The sequence below is a fragment of the Mustela lutreola genome, chromosome 12, assembly GCF_030435805.1.
Source record: "Mustela lutreola isolate mMusLut2 chromosome 12, mMusLut2.pri, whole genome shotgun sequence".
In the NCBI taxonomy this organism is placed as follows: Eukaryota; Metazoa; Chordata; class Mammalia; order Carnivora; family Mustelidae; genus Mustela; species Mustela lutreola.
This window is the reverse complement of record NC_081301.1, coordinates 20,188,653-20,210,617: the sequence shown is the minus strand read 5'-3', so window position 1 is coordinate 20,210,617 and position 21,965 is coordinate 20,188,653. Positions and strand designations below refer to the sequence as shown.

General features: G+C 41.8%; 2 protein-coding genes across 5 annotated transcripts in view; one reads left to right on the top strand and one right to left on the bottom strand.

Moving 5' to 3' along the window:
* FKBP15 (FKBP prolyl isomerase family member 15) overlaps positions 1-14,946 on the bottom strand; it is a 55,259-nt gene extending 40,313 nt beyond the window's left edge. For all 4 annotated transcript variants that reach the window (XM_059142033.1, XM_059142034.1, XM_059142035.1 and 1 more), the window contains exons 1-3: positions 14,791-14,946; positions 5,706-5,821; positions 396-480 (exon numbers count right to left, since the gene is read on the bottom strand). In XM_059142033.1, coding sequence (XP_058998016.1) covers positions 396-480; positions 5,706-5,821; positions 14,791-14,858 — 269 coding nt within the window. In that variant the 5' untranslated portion in view covers positions 14,859-14,946. The remainder of the gene's footprint in view (positions 1-395; positions 481-5,705; positions 5,822-14,790) is intronic.
* A 176-nt stretch (positions 14,947-15,122) lies between these two features.
* The window catches only part of SLC31A1 (solute carrier family 31 member 1), a 42,977-nt gene continuing 36,134 nt past the window's right edge, over positions 15,123-21,965 (top strand). Inside the window, exon 1 of the mRNA XM_059142041.1 lies at positions 15,123-15,279. The gene's annotated coding sequence lies outside the window, so the exon portion shown is untranslated. The remainder of the gene's footprint in view (positions 15,280-21,965) is intronic.

Here is a 21,965-nt window from a genome sequence, read left to right as displayed (position 1 = left end):
CCACACAGAAGTGGGGAATCTAGTCATTCAGCCTCAAGAAAAGGACAGAGGTGTTTATAACAGAGGTGAACAGTTTATAATTTAAAGCTCTTATACTTCTTTACTCTCTAAATATCTATTCATAATATCTCAGTGGAGTGAGCACTTAAGAAAGCAGGCGTTGAGGGTACAAGCACTTCCTAGAGAGAGTATACAAGACAACAGCTCTTCAAAGTGTGCAGAATTCTCTTAACTGAAATGTTAAAAAGCACGACTGATCCTCTCCCTATGGAAGGACTGTGCAGCCTAACTGTGTAGCTCCTTTGGCTACCAACGGAGACTTACTGAGAAAAGACAGGAGCTTAACCCCGCATCCCACACCCAACTTCAGAAAGCATTCCTTCTCGGCTACTTACTATCGATACGCGTGAACTGCTGCTGCAACTAATACGGTGAAGGTACCTGCTGGAGGGAGCGCTGCTTTTGCTGGTGCCAGATTTCCTGGAGATGAAGAAGAAAACAAAGATGTCATTCATGTCTTTCTTAAAACGGATTTTTCACCACTGAAGCAGCTTCAGAATTCTCCCTTACATCTTACAGTTAGGTGGGACAATGTATTCATGGCCATTATCCTTATCTGACCCACAGAACATCATCTGGGGATGATGTTGATGTATGACCTCATCTGGGGATGATGACACGGAGGCTCTATGCACCCGACTGTGATGACACATGATAGCAGCAACCCTAGGACTAGAATCCAACACCGGTTCCACTCCAAACAAGTCTCGGGGCTGGACGAGAGGCCCTGCCAGAAAGCAAAGTCATATTCCATCTACATTCTTTTCTTATTCCAATATTTGGCCAGCTCTAATATAAATAAAATTACTTCCCCTTCCCTTATTTCAAGCTAGAAAATTAATGATGATACTCAGATCATATCCATAACTTCACTTTTCCAGTGATTAGGGGGAAGACTAATGGTTTTTTTTTTTTTAAAGATTTTATTTATTTATTTGACAGACAGAGATCACAAGTAGGCAGAGAGGCAGGCAGGGAAAGAGGAGGAAGCAGGCTCCCTGCTGAGCAGAGAGCCCGATGTGGGGCAGGACCCTGGGATCATGACCCTAGCCGAAAGCAGAGGCTTTAACCCACTGAGCCACCCAGGCACCCGGAAGACTAATGGTTTAAAACTGGGTATTTAGGGGCGCCTGGGTGGATCAGTGGGTTAAGCCTCTGCCTACGGCTCAGGTCATAATCTCATAATCTCAGGGTCCTGGGATCAAGCCCCACATCGGGAACTGCACAGCAGGGAGCCTGCTTCCTCCTCTCTCTCTGCCTGCCTCTCTGCCTACTTGTGATCTCTCTCTCTGCATTGAATGAATAAATAAAATCTTAAAAAAAAAATAATAAAACCGGGTATTTGGAGAAAACTGCATATTTATATTCACCACATAGTATGTTGGTGGAAGTGTAGTGAGAACACCAGCACAGACAAGGAAACCAAGAGGAATCTGAAACTAGTCAATCAGGAACTCCCTGCTCAGTACTAGTTAGGTCATCTGCATGACAGACCCCTGCTATCCCCTGCAGGAAAGTAATCTTTCCATAAGCATCTTGCTTTTTTGCCTACTGTAACTTCCTTGTTCTTGCTCCTTCTGCCTATAAAAGTCATTTTGTTCAACTCCTCAGAGCTCCTTTCTATCTGCTAGATGGGATGCTGCCCAATTCATGAGTCACTGATAAAGCTACAACTCCTCAGAGCTCCTTTCTATCTGCTAGATGGGATGCTGCCCAATTCATGAGTCACTGATAAAGCTAATGAGAACTTTAAAATTTACACGGTTGAATTTTGTTTTTTAATAATACTGACACATCTTTATTCTGATTATGGACTACATGTACTCTATAATATGCAAAACTTAGCAAATGCAGAAATGGATAAAGAAAATAAAAATGACCTGTAGTCTCACCAATTAAAAATAAATGTTAATAATTTGATGTATTTATTCCTGGTCCTTTATCAATACTTCACGGCTTTTTTCTTACATTTTCAAACAAAATTTATGATATAATTTCACAACCTCCTTTTCTTATTTAGTTCTAGTAGTTCTTTTAAAACAGTCTCCAAGACAAAATACAATAACCTTAAAAATGCTTTTTGGTGGTTACATAGAATACTGTATTATTACTTGGCCAGAATTTATCCAATGTCCTATTATTTGACATTTCTTTGGACTAATTTTCCTCTATTATAAACAATGCTGTGGTGAACTTCCTAAAAACACATTTTTGTATGTAGCTCTAATTACTTTCTTGAAATAAACTCTTAAAACTGGAATTATGGGGTGAAGGAGTGTAAAACATTTTAAGGTTTTGTTAATCCTGCCCAAATGCCCTTGAGAAATGTCGCACCTGTTTATAGCCCCATGGGCAGCGTGAATATGTCAGCTTTGCATGCCTGCCTACAACAGGAGACTAACTTTTAAAATTTTTACCAAGAAAAGAGAGGCAGTAGAGAAAAGGGAAATGCCATGTCACTGTTGTTTTCATTTGCATTTATTGATTAGAGTGAAGCGGAGATTTAACATTTTCTAAAGATTTGTACTGGTCCTTTTGTTTCGATTTGTTTTGTTTTGATGAATTACCCACTTATGTTGTTTGGTTACTGTCCCAGTCTTGTATTCATATTTTCCTTATTATTTTATAAAAACCAGTAACATAGTTGTCAATTCAACCTGTACTGCCCAGTTGTATGTCACATGACAATAAAACTTTTCTTCTGATAAGCTAGCTTTAAGGGAAAAAAGACTAAGGACAGGTGTGAAACACTGAGGAAAAAATACTGTCTCCCCAAGGTCAGCGTAGCATCCTCCTTCAAGTTAGTTCTGCTTCTCCCAGTATGCTCTCCTCTGCTATCTGATACCCTGGAAACGGAATCTGCTAGAAAGGTAATCATGGATTTGCTAGAAGGGTAAGTCAGATGCCCACAATCATGGGATCTTTTCATTGGCTTAGCTGTCTTTCCTCTCAGAAATCAGTATTACAAATTCTGAATTCCCCACCGACAAGGACTTCTTTTAATATGTATTTACAAATCTGTCTATCTATTATCTATCTTTCTTTTTTTTAGTAAAGTTTTCTTGAATTACAGTTCTTCATGTCTGTTCTTTTCCCCTTCCTTTTGTTCTTTCCTGGTATCTGTGCATGGGTGTATCCCCTCCCCTACCCACACACACTCCATGTGTTGAATCTTCTTTGCCATCCTTAATATTTGTCACACTTCCTTTTGGAACACTTTTTTCTCTCAAATTTTTTATTTTTTAACAATTTCCTCCTGTTAAACTTCTATTTCTCTTCAGGTATAATCTGCTGTTTTTATTCATTCTTATGTTCCTTCTAGTTTAGCCTTCATTTCTAAAATTTTTCTTATATCTCTAATTCTTTCCTGAGTCTTGTCACTTCTGAGATTTTTCTAACTTCATTTATGTTCTCATTTCATGTCTTATATTATTTTCCTAATGTTAACAGGCAGTTGTAGTTTTTGATCTATTCAGTAAGAAACATTCTCACAGAATAGAGCTCTCACTGTAAGGATATTACTCTGTTTTTTGCTCTCTCTATTCTTATAACTTGACATGGAGTTGGATTCTGATAAGTTCCTACTGCTCATTTTAATGCAAAATTTGCTTTTCTCAACTTTTAGAAGGAAGGAGGGTTCAAGGTGGCTTTCTTAACTTCATAGAGCTCCCTCTTCTCTTGCCTTTGAATAGAGCTCAAAAATATGGTGGCTTCCCCCTGAGACTTCTTGATTCTATTTCTATCCCTATTTTTATATGTATTTTTTCTCCTTCACTTCTATTATATCCCTATCCTCCTCAATTTTAATCCTATTCCCAGCTGGTTCTTCTCAGTGTGTGGACCTGTCCTGGAAGGTCACCCTGGAGGATGAGTTTCAAAAGTTCATAGGAGCGGGGTGCCTATGGCTCAACTGGTACAGCATGTGACTCTTCATCTCAGGGTCATGAGTTCAAGCCCCACCTTGGGCACGGAGCCTACTTTAAGGTAGACTGCTGCAGTTCTTTCAGTCCCCATTATTAACCCCTTGTACCTACCCACAACAAGAGTGGGTAAAACACTTTCTGATTTCAGCTTCACATGCCAAATTTTCCGCCAACATCTGGTGGCTGTTTTGGGGTTCTTCCATGCTCAGATTTAGATATCTCATTGCTACCCTGTTTTCTCTCATGCAAATAACTGATACCACACAAGCCTTGGAGCAGTTGGTGGTTTGCCCAGAACTGTTTGTATTTTGGGATATTCAAGAAGATAGCTATTCAACTGGATTATTGTAAATATTATCCATAGGCTTGTCTTTTATATCTGCTCTATTTTTATATTGAGATCTGAAGAGACTCAAGACTTATGCTGCAGCCACTTTCCCCACAAAGACTTCTTACACAGATATCCCTTGAACAGAGATCTCCTATCTTGCTACTATATTTTTTCTTTGTAAATGCCTACATAAGACTGTATCAGTAATTTTTAAGTTGAAATGCCTCTGTAATTCCCCTTTAAAAGTATAATTAACTCACAGTTGTTTTCCGATTAAAACAAAATCAAGTTACCTCATTGGCTGGGGACTGAGGTTGTTTACTTTTATCCACATCCATTAACTCAACCGCTTTAAACTGAGTCAGAAACACACTGCTGCTAAAAAGCTGTGCCAGGGGAAATGTAAAGGCAGAGCCTACTAGAAATCTAGCCCGGTCATGGCTTAGAGAACAAGACCAGCAATCTATATAGCAAAGTTGCCAAAAGTGACAGGTAAGATTTAGAGCAGAGGTCAGTAAACATTTTCTGTACAGGGACAAAGAGTAAATATTTTAGGCTTATAGGCCATATGATATCTGTTACAACTCTTCAACTCTCAATAATCTAACAATATCCTCAGTGCCAGCATTGTGCCCAACATGTAGAAGGCACTCAATACTTTGATCTTCATTTAACGATTTAACGTCCCTTACTATCTGTTCTGCTCAGGACTATTTCTATCAGTCCCCTACACCTCTTCAGGTTCTTACACAAAGACTGCAAAGTGCAGAGCCAAGAGCTGTGGGGTGAGTCAGGTCAGGGTTCAAATTTCAACTATGTCACTTACTGCTGTATGACCTTGATCAAGTCCCTAAACCTCTCCCAGCCTCTAAAGCGGTGGCAGTCTTACCCATTTCACAGCACACCACTGAGAAAACTAAATAAGGCAATCTATGTAAAGCACCTGAGACCAGACCGAAAGCAGGCATTTTAGAAATATGAGTTGTTCCTTTCATTCCTTTCATTCAACAGATGTTCATTCAATGTGTCCCCATCATGATGAAAAGTAAAGGGGATACAGCACTAAGCATCACTGTCCAGTTGGGAAAAAGTCACTGTCAGCATACATCTAACCTATCCCGCCAACACACTGGACAGTGCCTCAGGCAGCGTTAGAGAGTGCTGTTCACCTGGGGCAAGAGTTTGTTTGCCTGAGATCTTCCTCCCCCAGCTTCCAACAAAGGGTATACTAGGTGCTGGAGTTCGGGATATCAGAGCTTAGAGAGGAATGCACCTCTGGCAGTGATCTTGGCCAGACTGCTTAAGAATAGACAACCTGGCATGTCACTTTTGGAAGCCTGCTTATTCTTCCAACCAACCTGTTAGGGACCAATCCTAACCTCTTCACTTACCTGTTGCTGCTGCTCCTGGACCTTTTTTAGGCTGCTTTGGGGCTGTGTACTGGAAGAATTCATTCCCATGGCCAGCAGATGCCTGATCCAGTCCAAAAAGAGAGGCCAATCTGGCACTGTTAGTAGAAAATGAAAATGACATTTCATTTGACATATCTCAAACCTGGAATCATTATAAAAGCTGCTCACCTCCAACCCTGAACAAACACCTCCTTGACCTGGAAAGTGTCTTTGAAATCAAGATTATATTTCTGGGGATGCCTGGGTGGTCTAGTAAGTTAAGCATTTGCCTTCGGCTCAGGTCATGGTTCCAGGGTCCTAAGACCTAGCTCTGCAAGTAGGCTCCTGCTGAGCAAGGAGCCTACTTCTTCCTCTGCCTACCACGTCCCCCTGCTTGTTCTCTCTCTCTGCCAAATAAATAAATAAATATTTAAAAAAAAAAAAAAAGATTGCATTTCTGATCTAAACAGGATCAGCTGACCTTGCCCGTCCACAGGACTTTGGTCAAGGCATTTATTTTGGACCTCAGTTTCTGTGTATATAAACTGAGGAGATTGGTAAATTGAGCAGACGCTCTCTGTGGTCTCTTTAAACTGCAAATTCTTGCCTTTAGCAAGTCATAGTTTCCCACTTTTACTCATTTATTACACCGAAATAGAACTGTACTTCAAATTTACTCCATCAAACATGGTCCTATCATTGCATCTAACAGTCAGAACGATTCTTTTCCATCCCCTGCAATGCATCTCCTGCCCCAACCATCCCAAAGAAACTGCTCTTGTTAAGGCCACCAACAACCTCTCTGTTACTAAACACAGTTTATCAGTCCTTATCTTATTTGGTCTTCAACCCACCTTTTTACACTATCAACTAATTTGTTTTTCTTCAAACAAACTCTTCCCTTGACTTCTGTGGGGATATTTTCAGGGGTGGGAGGGACTGGCCTAAGACATCAATAAGTGCTAAAGTGATCCCTCTCCTATGGTCTTCCCTTGTCCATGTCTCTGGCTCCTTGTTTAACTCCCAGGCCTCCTCTTCCTTTTATTTTCATTTTTAAAAGATTTATTTATTTGAGAGAAAGGGCAGGAGGGAGGAACTTTAAGCAGACTTCCTGCTGAGAATGGAGCTTTCTCTCACGACCCCTGAGATCACAATCTGAGGATCTGAGCTGAAACCAAGAGTTGGACCTTCAACCAACTAAGCCACCAAGATGCCTCTTTCCCAACCTTTTAAATGCCCATGCTCCTAGATTTCACTCTCCCTCTCCCTTGGGAATCTAATTCATTTATGTTGGTATCAAGTGCTATCCAAATGCTGATAATGTTCAAATCTGTATCCCCAACCCAGAATGTGCTCCTGAGTGTCAGAAAATACAGATATCCCACCAGCCACACAAATGCAACATGTCCACTAGAACTCCTATCTTTCAATTCTCACTGCCCCAGCAAAACCTGCACTCACTCTTGTGTTCTTTTCTCTTGGTGAAAATACTTTTTGTATCAGAGTCCCCAAGACCTCCACCAGGTTCAGTGATTCAGCAGGACTCAACGGACTCAGCATATAATCATACTCATGGCTAAGAGGTATTACAACAACAACAACAACAAAATAATACCACAAAACCAGCAAAGGGAAAAGGCACATGGGGGCAAAGTCCAGAGTAAATGGGGAGCATCCAAGAGTCCTTTTCCAGTAGCGTGACCCTGGACACATTTAATTCCTCCAGCAAAGAACTGTAACAAGATAAAGTACGGTCTCCCAAGGAAGCTCATTAGAGTCTCAGTGCCCCAGGTTTTTTTTATCGGGGGTTGGTCACACAGAAATCCTCTAGCATGAACCAAAACTCTACACTCCCAGCAAGAAGGTTCAGTAAATTGTTTGTACAGTTTAGGCACAATGAGCCACACACCATTTACAGAAAGCTTTGCATCAGTGTGCGGAACTGTTTACCGGTCAAGTTCCCATACGCCAGCCAAGTGCCAACCTCATAAACAGGACTTTCTAAAGAGGATGCTGTCACGTCTCCTGTGTTAACTCTTTTCCACAAACATACACAACCACAACAGAAATCTGGGCATCACCCTGGTGCTTTCTCCTCACCCTGGTGTTCATGACCAATCCCTGAATCCACTTGATTTTACTTGCTCAGTACTTCTTGAACCTGTCCATTTCTTCCCATCCTCACTGCCACTTCCCTAGTTTAGGTCACCATCATATCTCTCTAACCAGAATTATTCTGACAACCTCCTGATTTATCTCCTTGTCCTGGTCTTGTCTGCTTCTTAACCAATCTCCACACTGTATCCACAGTGAACTTTCTAAAAAGCAAACTTAAGTCTCTTTCCTCCTTAAAACCCTCAATAACACCTCAGTATTACTAAGATAAAAATCCAAACTCCACAAGACAGCTTTACAAAGTCCTTCAAGACCTCACCTCTCCATACTTCCCCAGTTTCCTAACTGGCCATTTCTCAACTCCAACTGTGTGCTACATGAACTTTAAGTTTCTCAAATAAGGCAAGATCTTTCTAATCTCCAACTTTTTGGACATCCTGCTCCCTCTGCCTGAAACATCCTTCCTGTTCCTTTTCTCCCCTGGAAGTTGTCCCTCATCTCAAAGTCTGGGTTAGATGATCTTCTTAAGGCCTCCCACAGGAGTCTACTTCATTTGCTCTAGAAATACGTACCGACACTGTGCTAAATGCTGAGTATATATAGATGAGCAAAGCTGAGTTCTATTTTCAAGGAGCTTATATACTCTAACAAGAATATTAAGTATTACACAACAAATAATCGCAAACTGTAACATAAGATATATAATAAGTACCTGTTGTATGGAATTATACTCCATATAGATTAATACAAGTTTTTCAATCAGTTATTATGTAACATGATAATTGATTTATAATCATCACTTGACTATATTGTGCCTAGCATCTGGTATATAACAAGCGCAATAAATGAACTCAAAGTCTAGTCTAGCTCTGAGCACCTCTTCTTCAAAGGCATCTTTGGTTTAGGTAATGTAAATATTGAGGGGTGCCTGTATAGCTCAGTCAGGAAAGCATTGCAACTCTTGATCTCGGGATTGTGAGTTCAAACCCCATGATGGGCACAGAGATTACTTTAAAAAACAAAAGACAAAAAACAAAAAACACCTTTAAAAACATACTGAAACTTCATAACTTTTGGAGGCCTGTTCCCCCCGAATAATTTTAATGTATAATAATACATACTAACATTTTGCAAAATAAATTGAATATGATTTGAAACTATTACCCTGTTTTCTCAAGGTAGTGTTTTATAAATTTCCTTTAAGTTTCCTGTACATAGGGTCAACAATGCCTCCCCTAAAGGACTAAGAGGCTAAGTGAGATTGCAAGTGTAGAGAGTAGTGCTGTCCTATATAAGACTGAGTAAATGCTAATAAAATTAAGAGGAAACCAAGATCTCTCCTTTAACCGAGGCCTGGGCAGATTCCCTAAAAGAATAAGATTCTGACACTTGGGTGGCTCAGTTGGTTAAGCGTCTGCCTTTGGTAGGTCATGATCCCAGGGCCCTGGGATCAAGTCCCATACCAGGTTCCCTGCTTGGCAGCGAGTCTGTTTTTCCCTCTACCCCTCCTCCCTGCTCATGATCTCTCTCTCTCTCTCTCAGATAAATAAATATTTTTAAAAAAATAAGAAGGGGTGCCTAGGTGGCTTAGTGGGTTAAACCTTCGGCTCAGGACATTATCTCAGGGTCCTGGGATCAAACCCCACATCGGGCTCTCTGCTTGGCAAGGAGCCTGCTTCCCCCATGCTCTCTCTGCCTGCCTCTCTGCCTATTTGTGATACCTCGCTCTGTCAAATAAATAAAAATCTTTAGAAAAAAATTTTAAAAAATAAGAAGATGATTCTGGGAGAGTTGGGCAATGCCTTTAGCACAGTGAAAAATTTACAAAATTTAAAATCTAACTTAGTTAAGATATACTAATTTATGCGAAGATCATTGATAAGGAAAGAATGTCTTTGTTAGTTTCAGTATGGATATGGATCTTGGATTTGCTGTTTTCATTTTGCTATTTTTTTTTTTTTAAGGGAAAAATCAATGTCATATGTAAACTATGTTTCCATAGATGCTCTAAAGGCCAGCCAGTGATGACTGCAAAATCAATCCAAAAGTCAGGTCAATCCAATTATCTTTCAGATCCTTTCGCTTTCCTTTCTTTCTTTTTTTTTTTTCTTTTAAGATTTGTTTGTTTATTTTTGAGAGAGAGAGAGAGCGCGCACACATGTGGGTGTGCATGAAAAGGGAGCGGGCAAAGGGAGAAGGAGAAGCAGGTTCCCACTGAGCAGGGAGTCTGAGGTGGGACTCAGTACCTGAGCCGAAGGTAGATGCTTAGCTGACTCAGTCACCCAGGTACCTTCCATGATATTTTCTATTAATATTTTTAAATGAACTCTATAGACTTACGGGCGTTAAGTTTCTTGTAAATTATTATTTTTCCCATTTCTAAAGTATTCTCAAATGCACATATTTCTCTATGTTACCATGAATGGGCTTGCCAACTCTGGACTTGAGTCTCTATGTTTATAATTCACAGGAAAAGTTATTATGGCATTAATTCATTTAAAAAAAATGTTAGCCAATACATTTAGTTGCCAAAGTCTTTACCTAAACTTAGCTTTATACTCCTTTTCTTTTCTCATCAAAAACGGTAACACAGGGGCACCTGGGTGGCTCAGTCAGTTAGGCATCTGCCTTTGGCTCAGGTCATGATCCCAGCGTCCTGGGATCAAACCCCAGGTCAGGTTCCCCGTTCAGTGGGAGGCCTGCTTCTCCCTCTCCCTGCCACTCCCCCTGTCCGTGCTCTCTTTCTCTCTGTAAAATAAATAATCTTTTAAAAAAATAAATAAATAAATAAAAGGTAAAACATAGAAGTTATACTATATTCATGTATTTTTAAGAAACAGGCATTCGGGGCGTCTGGGTGGCTCAGTGGGTTAAGCCGCTGCCTTCGGCTCAGGTCATGATCTCAGGGTCCTGGGATCGAGTCCCACATCGGGCTCTCTGCTCAGCAGGGAGCCTGCTTCCCTCTCTCTCTCTCTGCCTGCCTCTCTGCCTACTTGTGATCTCTCTCTGTCAAATAAATAAATAAAATCTTTAAAAAACAAAAAAAAAAAAAAAAAGAAAATTTAAAAAAAAAAAAAAAAAAAAAAAAAGAAACAGGCATTCTTTTTGCTGTTAAAGTATTTCTTTTGTAAACTATGACATCAAACATCTACTTCTACAATAATAATAATGGGCACATGGCAATGTAGCGGAAATCTGCTTGCCTGATTTCAAATCCAGGCTCTTTCACTTTTTAGCTGTGTGACTCTGAACAACTTACCTCTCTGACTCTTAATTTCCCATGTACAAAATGGGTATGATAGTAAAAACTACCTAATAAATGGGTAAAGTAAATATGATAATATGTATTTATTACTTGGCATGGTACCTGGCACAGAGTAAGGACACAGTACATGTTTTATATACATGTGCACATATCCTATTACCTTGAAATGTCCCTTGGACTCAGATTACTCCTCTAAGGGAGATGGCATGGTCAATCAATGCACAACTGACCTGCAACTATAAAATGCTATTAGCTGAAATGAAGTGCCATACATTTAGCACATTCACGTTATTTCTTCACTTCAAAGTCATGATGGTAGGAAAAGAGCATCTGGAAGGGTAAACATGGATTTGAAAAGGCCTGGAAACTTGGAACACAGCCATCTCAGGCACTAATATTCCCACTTCTACCAGGCTTGAATATCCTAAATGGAATCAAAACACTTGAAAATTAATAAGCAAGTATATTTACAGCAAACTACAGTTATAAGAGGAAGTCGAAAGCAGCTGCAATACTTACTGTCATATGTTCTACTTCCTCAGGAAAAAACAAAGAAGGAATAGCTGAATCAGGGACGGTTGGTAAAACTTTCAATATTCTCAATCTTAAATCTGAATTGGTTTCTCTGGTTATTATTGGGAACAAAAATAAGTGATCTGTACAACTTTGTTTACTAAGCCTTCTATCATTCAATTAGCTGCGGTCTGTGTTTAGGAGCACAGTTTTGAAGAAAGATTTTATTTATTTGAGAGACAGAGAGAGAGAGAGAGAACAAGTGGGTGGAGGGGCAGAGGTTGAGAGCAGGGAGCCCAGCATGGAACTTGATCCCAGGACTCTGGGATCATGACCTGAGCCAAATGCAGACGCTTAACTAACTGAGAAACCCAGGCATCCTAGGAGCACAGTTAAACACCTAGAACTAAAATATCTCATGTTCTTGATGGGCCTGATCAAAAAAGCGGGATAGCTGAGCCACCAAGAACTATCTCAGGCCAGGAATCTAGAAAAGAACACGTGACTGGTGTTATCTACTGTGTCATTTTCAGTCAGTTGCAGACTGCTTGTTGCATAAAAGTTGGGAGCTTTGGGGCACCAGGGTGGCTTAGTGAGTTAAAGGCTCTGCCTTTGGCAGGTTATAATCTCAGGGTCCTGGGGTTGAGCCCCACATCAGGCACTCTGCTCAGCGGGGAGCCTGCTCCCCCACCCCTGCCTGCCTTTCTGCCTATTTGTGATATCTGTCAAATAAATAAATAAAATCTTAAAAAAAAAATAAAAAAGTTGGGAGCTTTCACATTCATTTACAGACTTCTCTCAGATATTTTCACCTAGGGAAGAATGTGAATTTACAGTATCTCTTATAGGGGCGCCTGCGTGGCAGCAAGGTATAGAACAAATGCTCACTCTTCTATACCTTGGCATATTTGCCAAAGTATACGTAAATGCTCACTCGGTATTATAAGTTGTACAAAGAGAAGGCAAGCACTGTTGACTTCTTCCCTTGATAGGTTTTTTTTTAAAGATTTTATTTTTATTATTAGAGAGAGAGAGAGACCACGTGTACACAGGAGCCGGGGCAGGGGTATAGAGGTAGAGGGAGAAACAGATTTCCTCCTGAGCAGGAAGCCTAACAAAGGGCTTGATTTCAGGACCTAGAGATCAGGACGTGAGCTGAAGGTAAGTGCTTAACTGACTGAGCCACCCAGGCACCCCTCTTGATAAGTTTTTAAAAACAGAAATAAAATACTAATTCTCAAGGTGGCAACAGTTTGTTTCAACCAAAATTTTTAAAGGCCATGAAACAATTATAATCTTTCCCATTGATTGTTAAGCTTGCTCTGTAGTTTCAGCTTGCATGGCCATATTTGCAGTAACTCACCATCATACAGTATTCTGCCTGTATTTGGTTCTGATTTCTCTATATCCTTACCAACACATTACTGTCTTTTTTTAAAAAAATATTTTATTTATTTATTTGGCAGAGATCACAAGTAGGCAGAGAGGCAGGCAGAGAGAGAGGGAGACGCAGACTCCCTACTGAGCAGAGAGCCTGATGGGGGGCTGGATCCCAGGACTCTGGGATCATGACCTGAGCTGAAGGCAGAGGCTTCAACCCACGGAGCCAACCAGGCGCCCCCATTACTGTCTCTTTGATAACAGCCATTCTAGTGGGTGTGAGATGGCATCTCTTTGGCTTTTATTTGAATTTCCCTAATAACTAATGATGTTGAGCATCTTCTTACGTACTTACTGGCAATTTGTACATCTTCTTTGGAGAAATATCTATTCAGATCTTTTGCTCATTTGAAATTGGGTTCATCTCTTTATTTTTCACTTGAATCTATTTATTAGCTCATTAAATTTTTTTTAATAGGTGAATTAAGCCTAAATCACAAAGGTGACTACACAGTCAACAGCAGCAGGCTGGACTATGTGGAAATTTTAGTCAGTGTTTTGGGTGTAACCAGGTAAAAGGAGAAAAAGCATCACTTAACTCTAAAATAACTGAGCAACTGAAAGAACCCAAAGCAGAACTCAGTGGACGTAGACCATCTGAAGTGAGAGCAGGGGTGGACAGGGTGATAAGGGTGAAAAAACGACTTAAGGGTAGGTAATATACAGCCAGTCATAGTGCAAGTCAAAAGATCCTATTCAACGTCAAAAGAGAGACAATGTCATTTTATGATCATTCTTGTACTGAACTCTCCAACAGAAGCGAATTGAGAACAGGCACAGAAGCTTAATCATTTTTGTAACCTCTTAGTAAGGTGAGGAGTGTAGGCTGGTGTATTCATAGTTCTTCTGTACATTCTTTAAATCGCTTAAACATGTGTTCAAAGAAAGGGCTCTGCAAGGATCAGGATTGGCAGCTCACTTTCAAAGGAGTCAAGCTGTCTACTGACACAACATGAGGGAAAAGGCTAAACTGATCATGGGAAAAGACAAGACCCTGCCTCCTGAAGTCTTGCACCCCACGCTGGTATATATAACGACTGGGGGCAGGGGATAGCGACTGCAGTCTCTTACATTGGTTTTTAAGCTTTAAAGTGCAATTCCACAGCTATCATTCATTCAACAGGCACTTCTGGAGCACACATGGCGTACTGCGCTGAGCGCTAGACACAGATGAACAGCAAAAGCGGTTCTCTGTTCCGTCAGGGTTCATAATCTAATAAATTCGGTGTTGCAAGGATAGACGTGATCAGCCTAGCTGTGGTAATAAGGAAGAGAAAGCAATGCATTCTGCCTGGGTCTGTGAGAGAAGGGAAAGCCCCAAAAGGTGACATCGGGCTGGGCCTGGAAGGATGCTGGAGCGGACCCACAAGGGCCAATTCTGAAGTGTCACTGCTTTGTCCACGGGGAAGAGTAAGTCTCCTATCGGTCCCAACTCACTCCTATAAAAACTCTGAGGCAGATGCTGTCATCAGTAATCACCTCCACTTCACAGAAGGAGAAACTGACCCACAAAGCAGAAGACGAACCCCAGGGCCATAGTGAGTGACAAGGGACATGCCAGGTCCAGAATCGAGGTGGACAGACACGGCACAGATTCGAGCTCTGCCCGGATTCTGAAACCTGTAGAGCACCGGAATGTGGCAGGGGTCTGGACCCGGAAGTTGGGAAGAAGTCTGATAAGACTGCGACCCCACCAACCATTTGCCCAGTTCTCTCATTACGTCCTCTGTCCTACGTTTCCCAGTCACTCACCCGCCGCTAGGAGAGAGAAAGTCGGTGTCATCTTCGTCTCCCGCACCAAACATCGCGGTGCCTTTCATCCAGCGGTAGGAGGGAAGCAAGAGTGTTTTCGGGCCTTTCACCGCCGACGTCGTGAAATGCCGCGGCGGCGTGCTGCTTTCCGGCAGGACGAACTCTCGCACGGTGGCTCAGCGGGGAGGGGTCTACGCTCCGGAGAAGGTGGGGGAAAGGCAAATGGGAGGTCCTCACGGGCACGCGCGCCCGTGACGTAAGGCTTCACCAGCCTGCAGAGGCGGTGAAATCCGCGGGAGCTCCGAAATCCTGCACACGGATTGGCCGACGAGTCAGGGGGCGGGGCAGGGGCGGGAATCAGCGGCCTCGGTGGCGGTCGTGGACACGTCGAGCCCGGCAGAAGTGGAGGGGGCTTCGGAAGAGTCGCGGGGGTGGTGACGGGTTAAGGTTCTAAGAGGGAGGTGCCGGTGGCGAGACTCGATCTGGAAGGTAAGCACTGACGGTCGGTCCCCCACCCCTGGCATGGGCACAGTCCTTTCTCCCTGGGGACAAGGACCCTCCACGCCACTCTTCTCCGCTCTGCGAAAGGAGAAAGGGCCCGGGACTGGCAGTCTGGAGGCTGAGCTTTCGGCCGGGCCCCTACAGTGACATAGCTAGAGTGACCTTGGGGCTGGGTGCTTGGTGCCTCACTTTCCCCGTCTATAAAACGGACCTGTCGTTCCTCTCCCTTGTCCCCTGTGGCCGCCGTCCCTATTTATTCAACGGGCTCTTTCTCCAGTGTTTCTCTGTGCCGGCTGGTCAGGAAGCTTTTAGACCTCAGAGGTCATCGAATTCAATCCCAGTCTCCTCATAATCCCAGAATTTGCAATAGAGAAAGGAAGTAATAAGCACTTGGAGGACTAGTCCGAGGTCATACAGAGTAAAGGGCGGACTGGGGCTGGATCCCTAGTCTCTTGATTCAGGACTTAGTAAGCTGATGGATGAAAAAGAACCTTATCAACTCTTAAGTACTGTGCGTCCTTACAAAGTGGCTATTGCTACACTCTGGCGTACATTTGGAGAGAATTCCCCTCCCTATCCAGGTGAGGTGCAGAAGAGCAGGATATTCTGGGGGTGAGTGATGGAAGAGAGAAACCTTTAGAAGCGAAAATCCCCAGTCCCAGTCTTGGTCTGGGTTTTGCTTAGTTGTTGTTGTGGGTTTTTTTCTGTTTGTTTTGTTTTTGTTTTTGTTTTTTGCCACAGACCGAAGTCAACATCAGTTGGTAGGGACTTATCTTCTACAGTTTCCACCTTCTCTGTAATCTTATATAAGTATTTCTGGTATAATTCTTCAGACCATCTCCAGGTAAGCCTGGTTTAGCCTATGTGTGGGTAAGCCTGTAGTGTGTCACTGTAGCATCCGTTTCCATATCTCTCAACTGCAGTTGTTTCCTGCGGAACTTCTCTTGATCAGGTTAGGACAACAGGTGTCCCTTACCTGGGTGTTTTAGTCTGTTAGCATGAAATTGAAGTGAAATGATTGGTAGGATTCAGCTCCTAGAGAACTTTGTACTTCTTGTATTTCTTCCCTTGTTCTGTTTTTTATTACAGTTTTTGTGCTTGTACTAAATTGTAAGCTCCTCAAGGACAGGGGCAGTTTTATTCATCTTGATGTCACCTGTGTCACAGAGCACCCTGCCTTCTTGACCATAATGGATTCTTACTCTTTTTTAGACTGAGTAATGGAATTCATCTTTATTCCCATTCCTTAATTTATGCTCTTGGGATTTTTTTTTTTCACCTATGAGCCAGAGAACCATGCAATGGCTCTTGCCTTCCAGAAAGATAAAAATGCTGTACTAGCTGTGAACTAGTTGAAGATAATTTTACTGTTGTTTAAAGCTCTAGGGGAGGGGGAAAAGGGGGGTGGAATAGCTAGAAATAGTATATGTAGCTCTGATTTTTGTTAGTAAAGGATTCCTCTATTAAACTAAGAGACAAGGCTGTTGTCTGCTTCCTGTGTCCATTTTATAGATTAAGATGGTTAAAGCAGTGAAGGCTGACAGTGTGAAAACAGTGATGGAACTGGAATCTAAGCACTAGAACTGCAAACCTTTGCAGTAGCTCTGTTTAGAGTATGAACTTAGCTACCTCTCAGGAGAGGGAGAATGAACTGCCTAAGTGACATCACTTTTTCTAACCCTTTTCCTCAGTGCTGGTCATCGTCATTCTAGCACTGAAACATCTGAATTGTGCTTTAAAAAAAAAATTCCTGAAAGATCATTTGAATGCTAATCCTGAATTCTTGAGTTGGGGATGTTTTTCATCCAGGGCATTTAAATAGCCTTTTTAGACAGGCAGGCATGTAAAATCTGGATCAGCATTTTTGGCAGTTGGGACACAGCAAATATGCATGCCCAGGTCACCACTGTGGGAACACAGCTACTAGTTCTGATCAGCAGTATGACAAAGTGGTGAGGTTTCCTCAGTCTTGCACGATTTGAACTGCAGGATTAGGTACATCTAAAAAGCCACTGTCAGGGCACCTTGGTGGCTCAGTGAGTGAAGCGTCTGACTTTTGATTACAGCTCAGGTCATGATCTCAGGATCATAAAATCGATCCCACATCAGGATCCACGCTCAGAGGGCAGTCTGCTTGAGATTCCTTCCCCCTGCTCCTCTCTCCACTTGTGTGCTCTCTCCCTCTCTCTCTCTCAAATAAATAAATAAATAAAATCTTTTTTTTTTTTTTAATTATCAGAATTTTGCTATAGAGATGATAATTTTTCTATCCAGGTGTACCCATACTAATCTGTACTAGTGAATGCACTGTAAATATTAAACTATAAAAATTATTAAAGTTCGAAGTTACAACCAGGTTACATGATAGGTGTGATGCTAGCAATATGAATTGAATATAGTTTTTGGGGAATTGGTATAGTGTTTTTTCTGTCCAGTCACTAAAAACAGAAGAATGTCAAACACAATTCAAGAAATATCTGAAAACCTTCTATGTGTAAGGCACTGTTCAGAGTGTTGCCTGGAATAGGAAGATGATTAAGTCATTGTTGTCCTCAAAGTGCTTATAGTTGAACAGTGGGGATAGTTGAACTATACAAATAATTGTACTAGAAGACAGCAAAGTAAGTCCCATAAGTAGAAATTAATTATTGTAGGTTTTCAAAGGAAGAAGAGATTGTATCTTGTTTGGAGGAGTATGTGGGGTTAGATAATGGGCTTTGAAGATGAGTGGAATTTCAAATGGAAATGAGGAACCATAGTTCTCCAGGTTGAGGGGGTGGCTTTGGCAAAACCACAGAGACAGGAGAGAAAGCACAAATTTCTTACAAGACCAGAGTTGCCCTCTAATTTGATGCAATTAGGGCCAATAGTTGGCCAACTAAAAAAAATAAGTTAAAATAGGGAATCATACAGTTATTACTTACACACAGACCTTAGCCATTTGATTTTAACTTAAAGCATAAACATCTTTTTGCCAGTCTTTAAAATAAGCCTTTTCTTGGGGTGTGGGCCCCAAGGATCTGTGAACTACAGCATGAGGGCCAAACCTTGTCCTAGCCTTCTGCCTGTTTCTGTAAATAGTTTTATTGGAACACAGCCATGCTCATTTGTTGACGTATTATCTATGGCTACTTTGGCGTACAAGGTAGGGTTGAGTAGTTGTATGTATCTGTGTGACTCATCTTTATCTAGTCTTTCCAAAGCTTTCAACTTGGTTTTCATACAAACAACTATCAGACCACGTAGTATAGTAGCTTAATTCTTTTTTTTTTTTTAAAGATTTTATTTATTTATTTGACAGAGAGAAATCACAAGTACACTGAGAGACAGGCAGAGAGAGAGAGAAGGAAGCAGGCTCCCTGCCGAGCAGAGAGCCCGATGCGGGACTCGATCCCAGGACCCTGAGATCATGACCTGAGCCGAAGGCAGCGGTCCAACCCACTGAGCCACCCAGGCGCCCCTAGTAGCTTAATTCTTAAGCTCTGGAGCCAAATTGTTTTGCCATTTATACAGATCTTGGGCATGTTGCTCAGTTTTCTCCTTTGGAAAACAGGGACAATGATATAATCTAATTTATAGGGTTCTTGTGAAGATTATAGAAGTCAGTTCATGTAAAGCACTTAGAATAGCATCTGGCAGGTAGCAAGTATTAGCTGCTGCTGTTTTCTCTTGTCACACTTAATTGCTTTATGTAATACTTTATTAAATTTTATTCTTACATTAATAAGCACAACTGGCACAAGTTGATTTCTGAACAGACCTACCTGACACTTGATGAGGACACAATTTCACTGAGGGAGAAAAAGAAGTTTTAATTCCATGATATTAGAGACTAGGCTGGTTAGTGTGTTACCACTTAATAAATCAGTTAAGAGAGTTCTGTGGGATCGTTGGCTAAGAGTATAAAACATCAGAATACCTAGGGAAGTAGCGGATTAAAATTGAAAAGGAGGGGTGCCTGGGTGGCTCAGTGGGTTAAAGCCTCTGCCTTTGGCTTAGGTTGTGATCTCATGGACCTGGAATCGAGCCCCGCATCAGGCTCTCTGTTTGGTGGGGAGCCTGCTTCCCCCTCTTTCTGTGCCTGCCTCTCTGCCTACTTGTGATCTCTCTCTCTGTGCCAAAAAAAAAAAAAAAAAAAAAAAAAAATTGAAAAGGAGACTAGGGCCATATTTGTCTAACAGCTTGAAAGCCAAGGGGATAAGTTACTTAGCTATGTAGGAAGTGGGATTATTTATTCTAAATGACATGATTGATATGAAAAAAATCCAAGTGGTTTAGGAGTATATGACATAAAAAGTAAGTTTCCTGTGTAAGTATCTGCTTCATTTTTCTTTCTTTCTTTCTTTCTTTCTTCCTTTCTTTTCGAATATTTTATTTTTAAGAACTCTTTCCACCCAGCATGGGGCTCAAACTCATAGCCCCAAGACCAGGAGTCCTATACTCCACTGACGGAGCCTGCCAGGTACACCTCCACTTCATTTTCCTAGTAGTCCCTAGAATGTGGAGTTGTTGGTGAGGATTGAATGAGATAAGGCATGGTAAACACTACTTGGGAAAAAGGTATTAGTCCTTAAAAGCTGCAATCCAGTTTTTCTTTGGATTAAAGTTACAATTTTGCATTGAGAATAATAAAGGTTCTAAGTGTTTACAATGACAAGATGACTTTAAAGTAGTGAAGATGTCAGATAAGTCAGTGACCAGGCATCCCCCAGGTAACTTTGCCATTTAAAGTTAGCAAGCTAGGGGGTGCCTGGGTGGCTCAGTGGTGAAGCAGTGTAGATCTTGATCTCAGGGTCATGAGTTCGAGCCCACTTTAAAAAAAAAAAAGAGTTGGCAAGCCAGGCAAGACTGGGGGAAAGGGAGGGAAGAAGACAGGGCAGGTTGATGATATGGGCCCTCCCACATGCAACTTTAGCATAATAAAGCCATTTAGAAAGTCAAAAGTCCTCTGTAGTTTGCTACAAGAGTCATCAAGAGGCTGGCTCAGGTCATGATCCCAGGGTCCTGGGATCGAGCCTCGCATCGGGCTCTCTGCTCCGCGGGGAGCCTGCTTCCTCCTCTCTCTCTGCCTGCCTCTCTGCCTACTTGTGGTCTGTCTGTCAAATAAATAAAAAATTAAAAAAAAAAAAATAAAGAGGCTGATACTTAATATATTAAAACGAGCCATTTATGCCAAAAGAAAGCTTATAGTAGGGGCTGGGAAGGAAATGCTTTTGAAGTTCCGTGGCTTTGAGTGGTATTTCAGCTTTAGGTAACATCCCCAAGCAGAGGAGGGGCCCATCCTAGGAATGCAAAGCCCTGCGGAAAAGGAAAGGGTTGAGAAGGGTCCACCCTACCTCTTTTCCTTTACACAAAGGCCTTAGGCTTTTGTATACAATCTGCTTTTGTAGGTTGAGAATTTATGCAGTACAGCATGGTGAGATAGAAACATGCATTACGAAAGTAAACAGGAGAAATTATTTGGAGGGAATCTATACCTTATAGAGAGCAAATCTAGCAACCAGTGAGATGTTAGAGGACCTTTTCAGCCAGATTGAGTCTTCCTTCAAACAGGTAGTAGAGGTGTTAATGAGACTGTGCTGAGTGGTCACAGTTTTGAAGCAGTAGAGCACCTACAACTTAGTCTTTTGGTTTTCAAAATCAAAGTTAAAGGCCTGCTGCTAACTATGTACTTGCAGGCCCCCATTCCTCTCTCCTACCTTTTTTCCTCCCTACCTTTTCTGATGACTTTTTATCAGCTCCCACACAACCTTGTGCAGGATCTGTATCTCAGTACAGCATATACTGGTTTTCATTATTTGTATGTATCCCTTCTCCAGACTGGGCTTCTTGAGGATAGGGGTTCATCAGAGTTCCATCACCCCATAAGTACACAGTACATTTGAGTGAATGAATGATGAGAGTGAGTTCCTCAGAGTCACACAGATAATAAGTCCCAGATCTAGAACCCAGGGCTTCTGATTCCTAGCCCAGTACTTTTCCACCACACAATGCAGCCTCCATCTGAGGTATTAAACAACTTTTCTCATTTTTGTGTATATTCTTTCAGAGAATTTTCATTAAATCATCCTTTATTAATTAAAAGGAGGGCGGAGGGGCGCCTGGGTGGTTCAGTCAGTTAAGCATCAGACTCTTGATTTTGGCTGAGGTCATGATCTCAGGGTTATGAGATCAAGCCCCACGTTGTGCCCAAGCTGGGCTGGGCGGGTGGGGTGGGGGGCTCTGCTTAAGATTCTCTCTCTCCCTCTTACTCTGCCCCTCTACCTGTGTGCACACACCCTCAATAAATAAATCTTATTTTTTTTTAAGGGGAGAGGGAGGAGTAAAATACTATTTAAAATGTTTTCTAGGGACGCCTGGGTGGCTCAGTTGGTTAAGCAGCTGCCTTCGGCTCAGGTCATGATCCTAGCATCCTGGGATCGAGTCCCACATCAGGCTCCTTGCTCCGCAGGGAGCCTGCTTCTCCCTCTGACTCTGCCTGCCACTCTGCCTGTGCTCGCTCTTGCTCTCTCTCTCTCTCTCTCTGACAAATAAATAAATAAAATCTTTAAAAAAATAAAATAAAATAAAATAAAATGTGTTCTAGTTTCTGCCTCACACCAAATTAATTCCCAGTATTCACAGGCAAACCAATAACATTATGATCTAGATGATTAAAATCCTGTATAACGTTA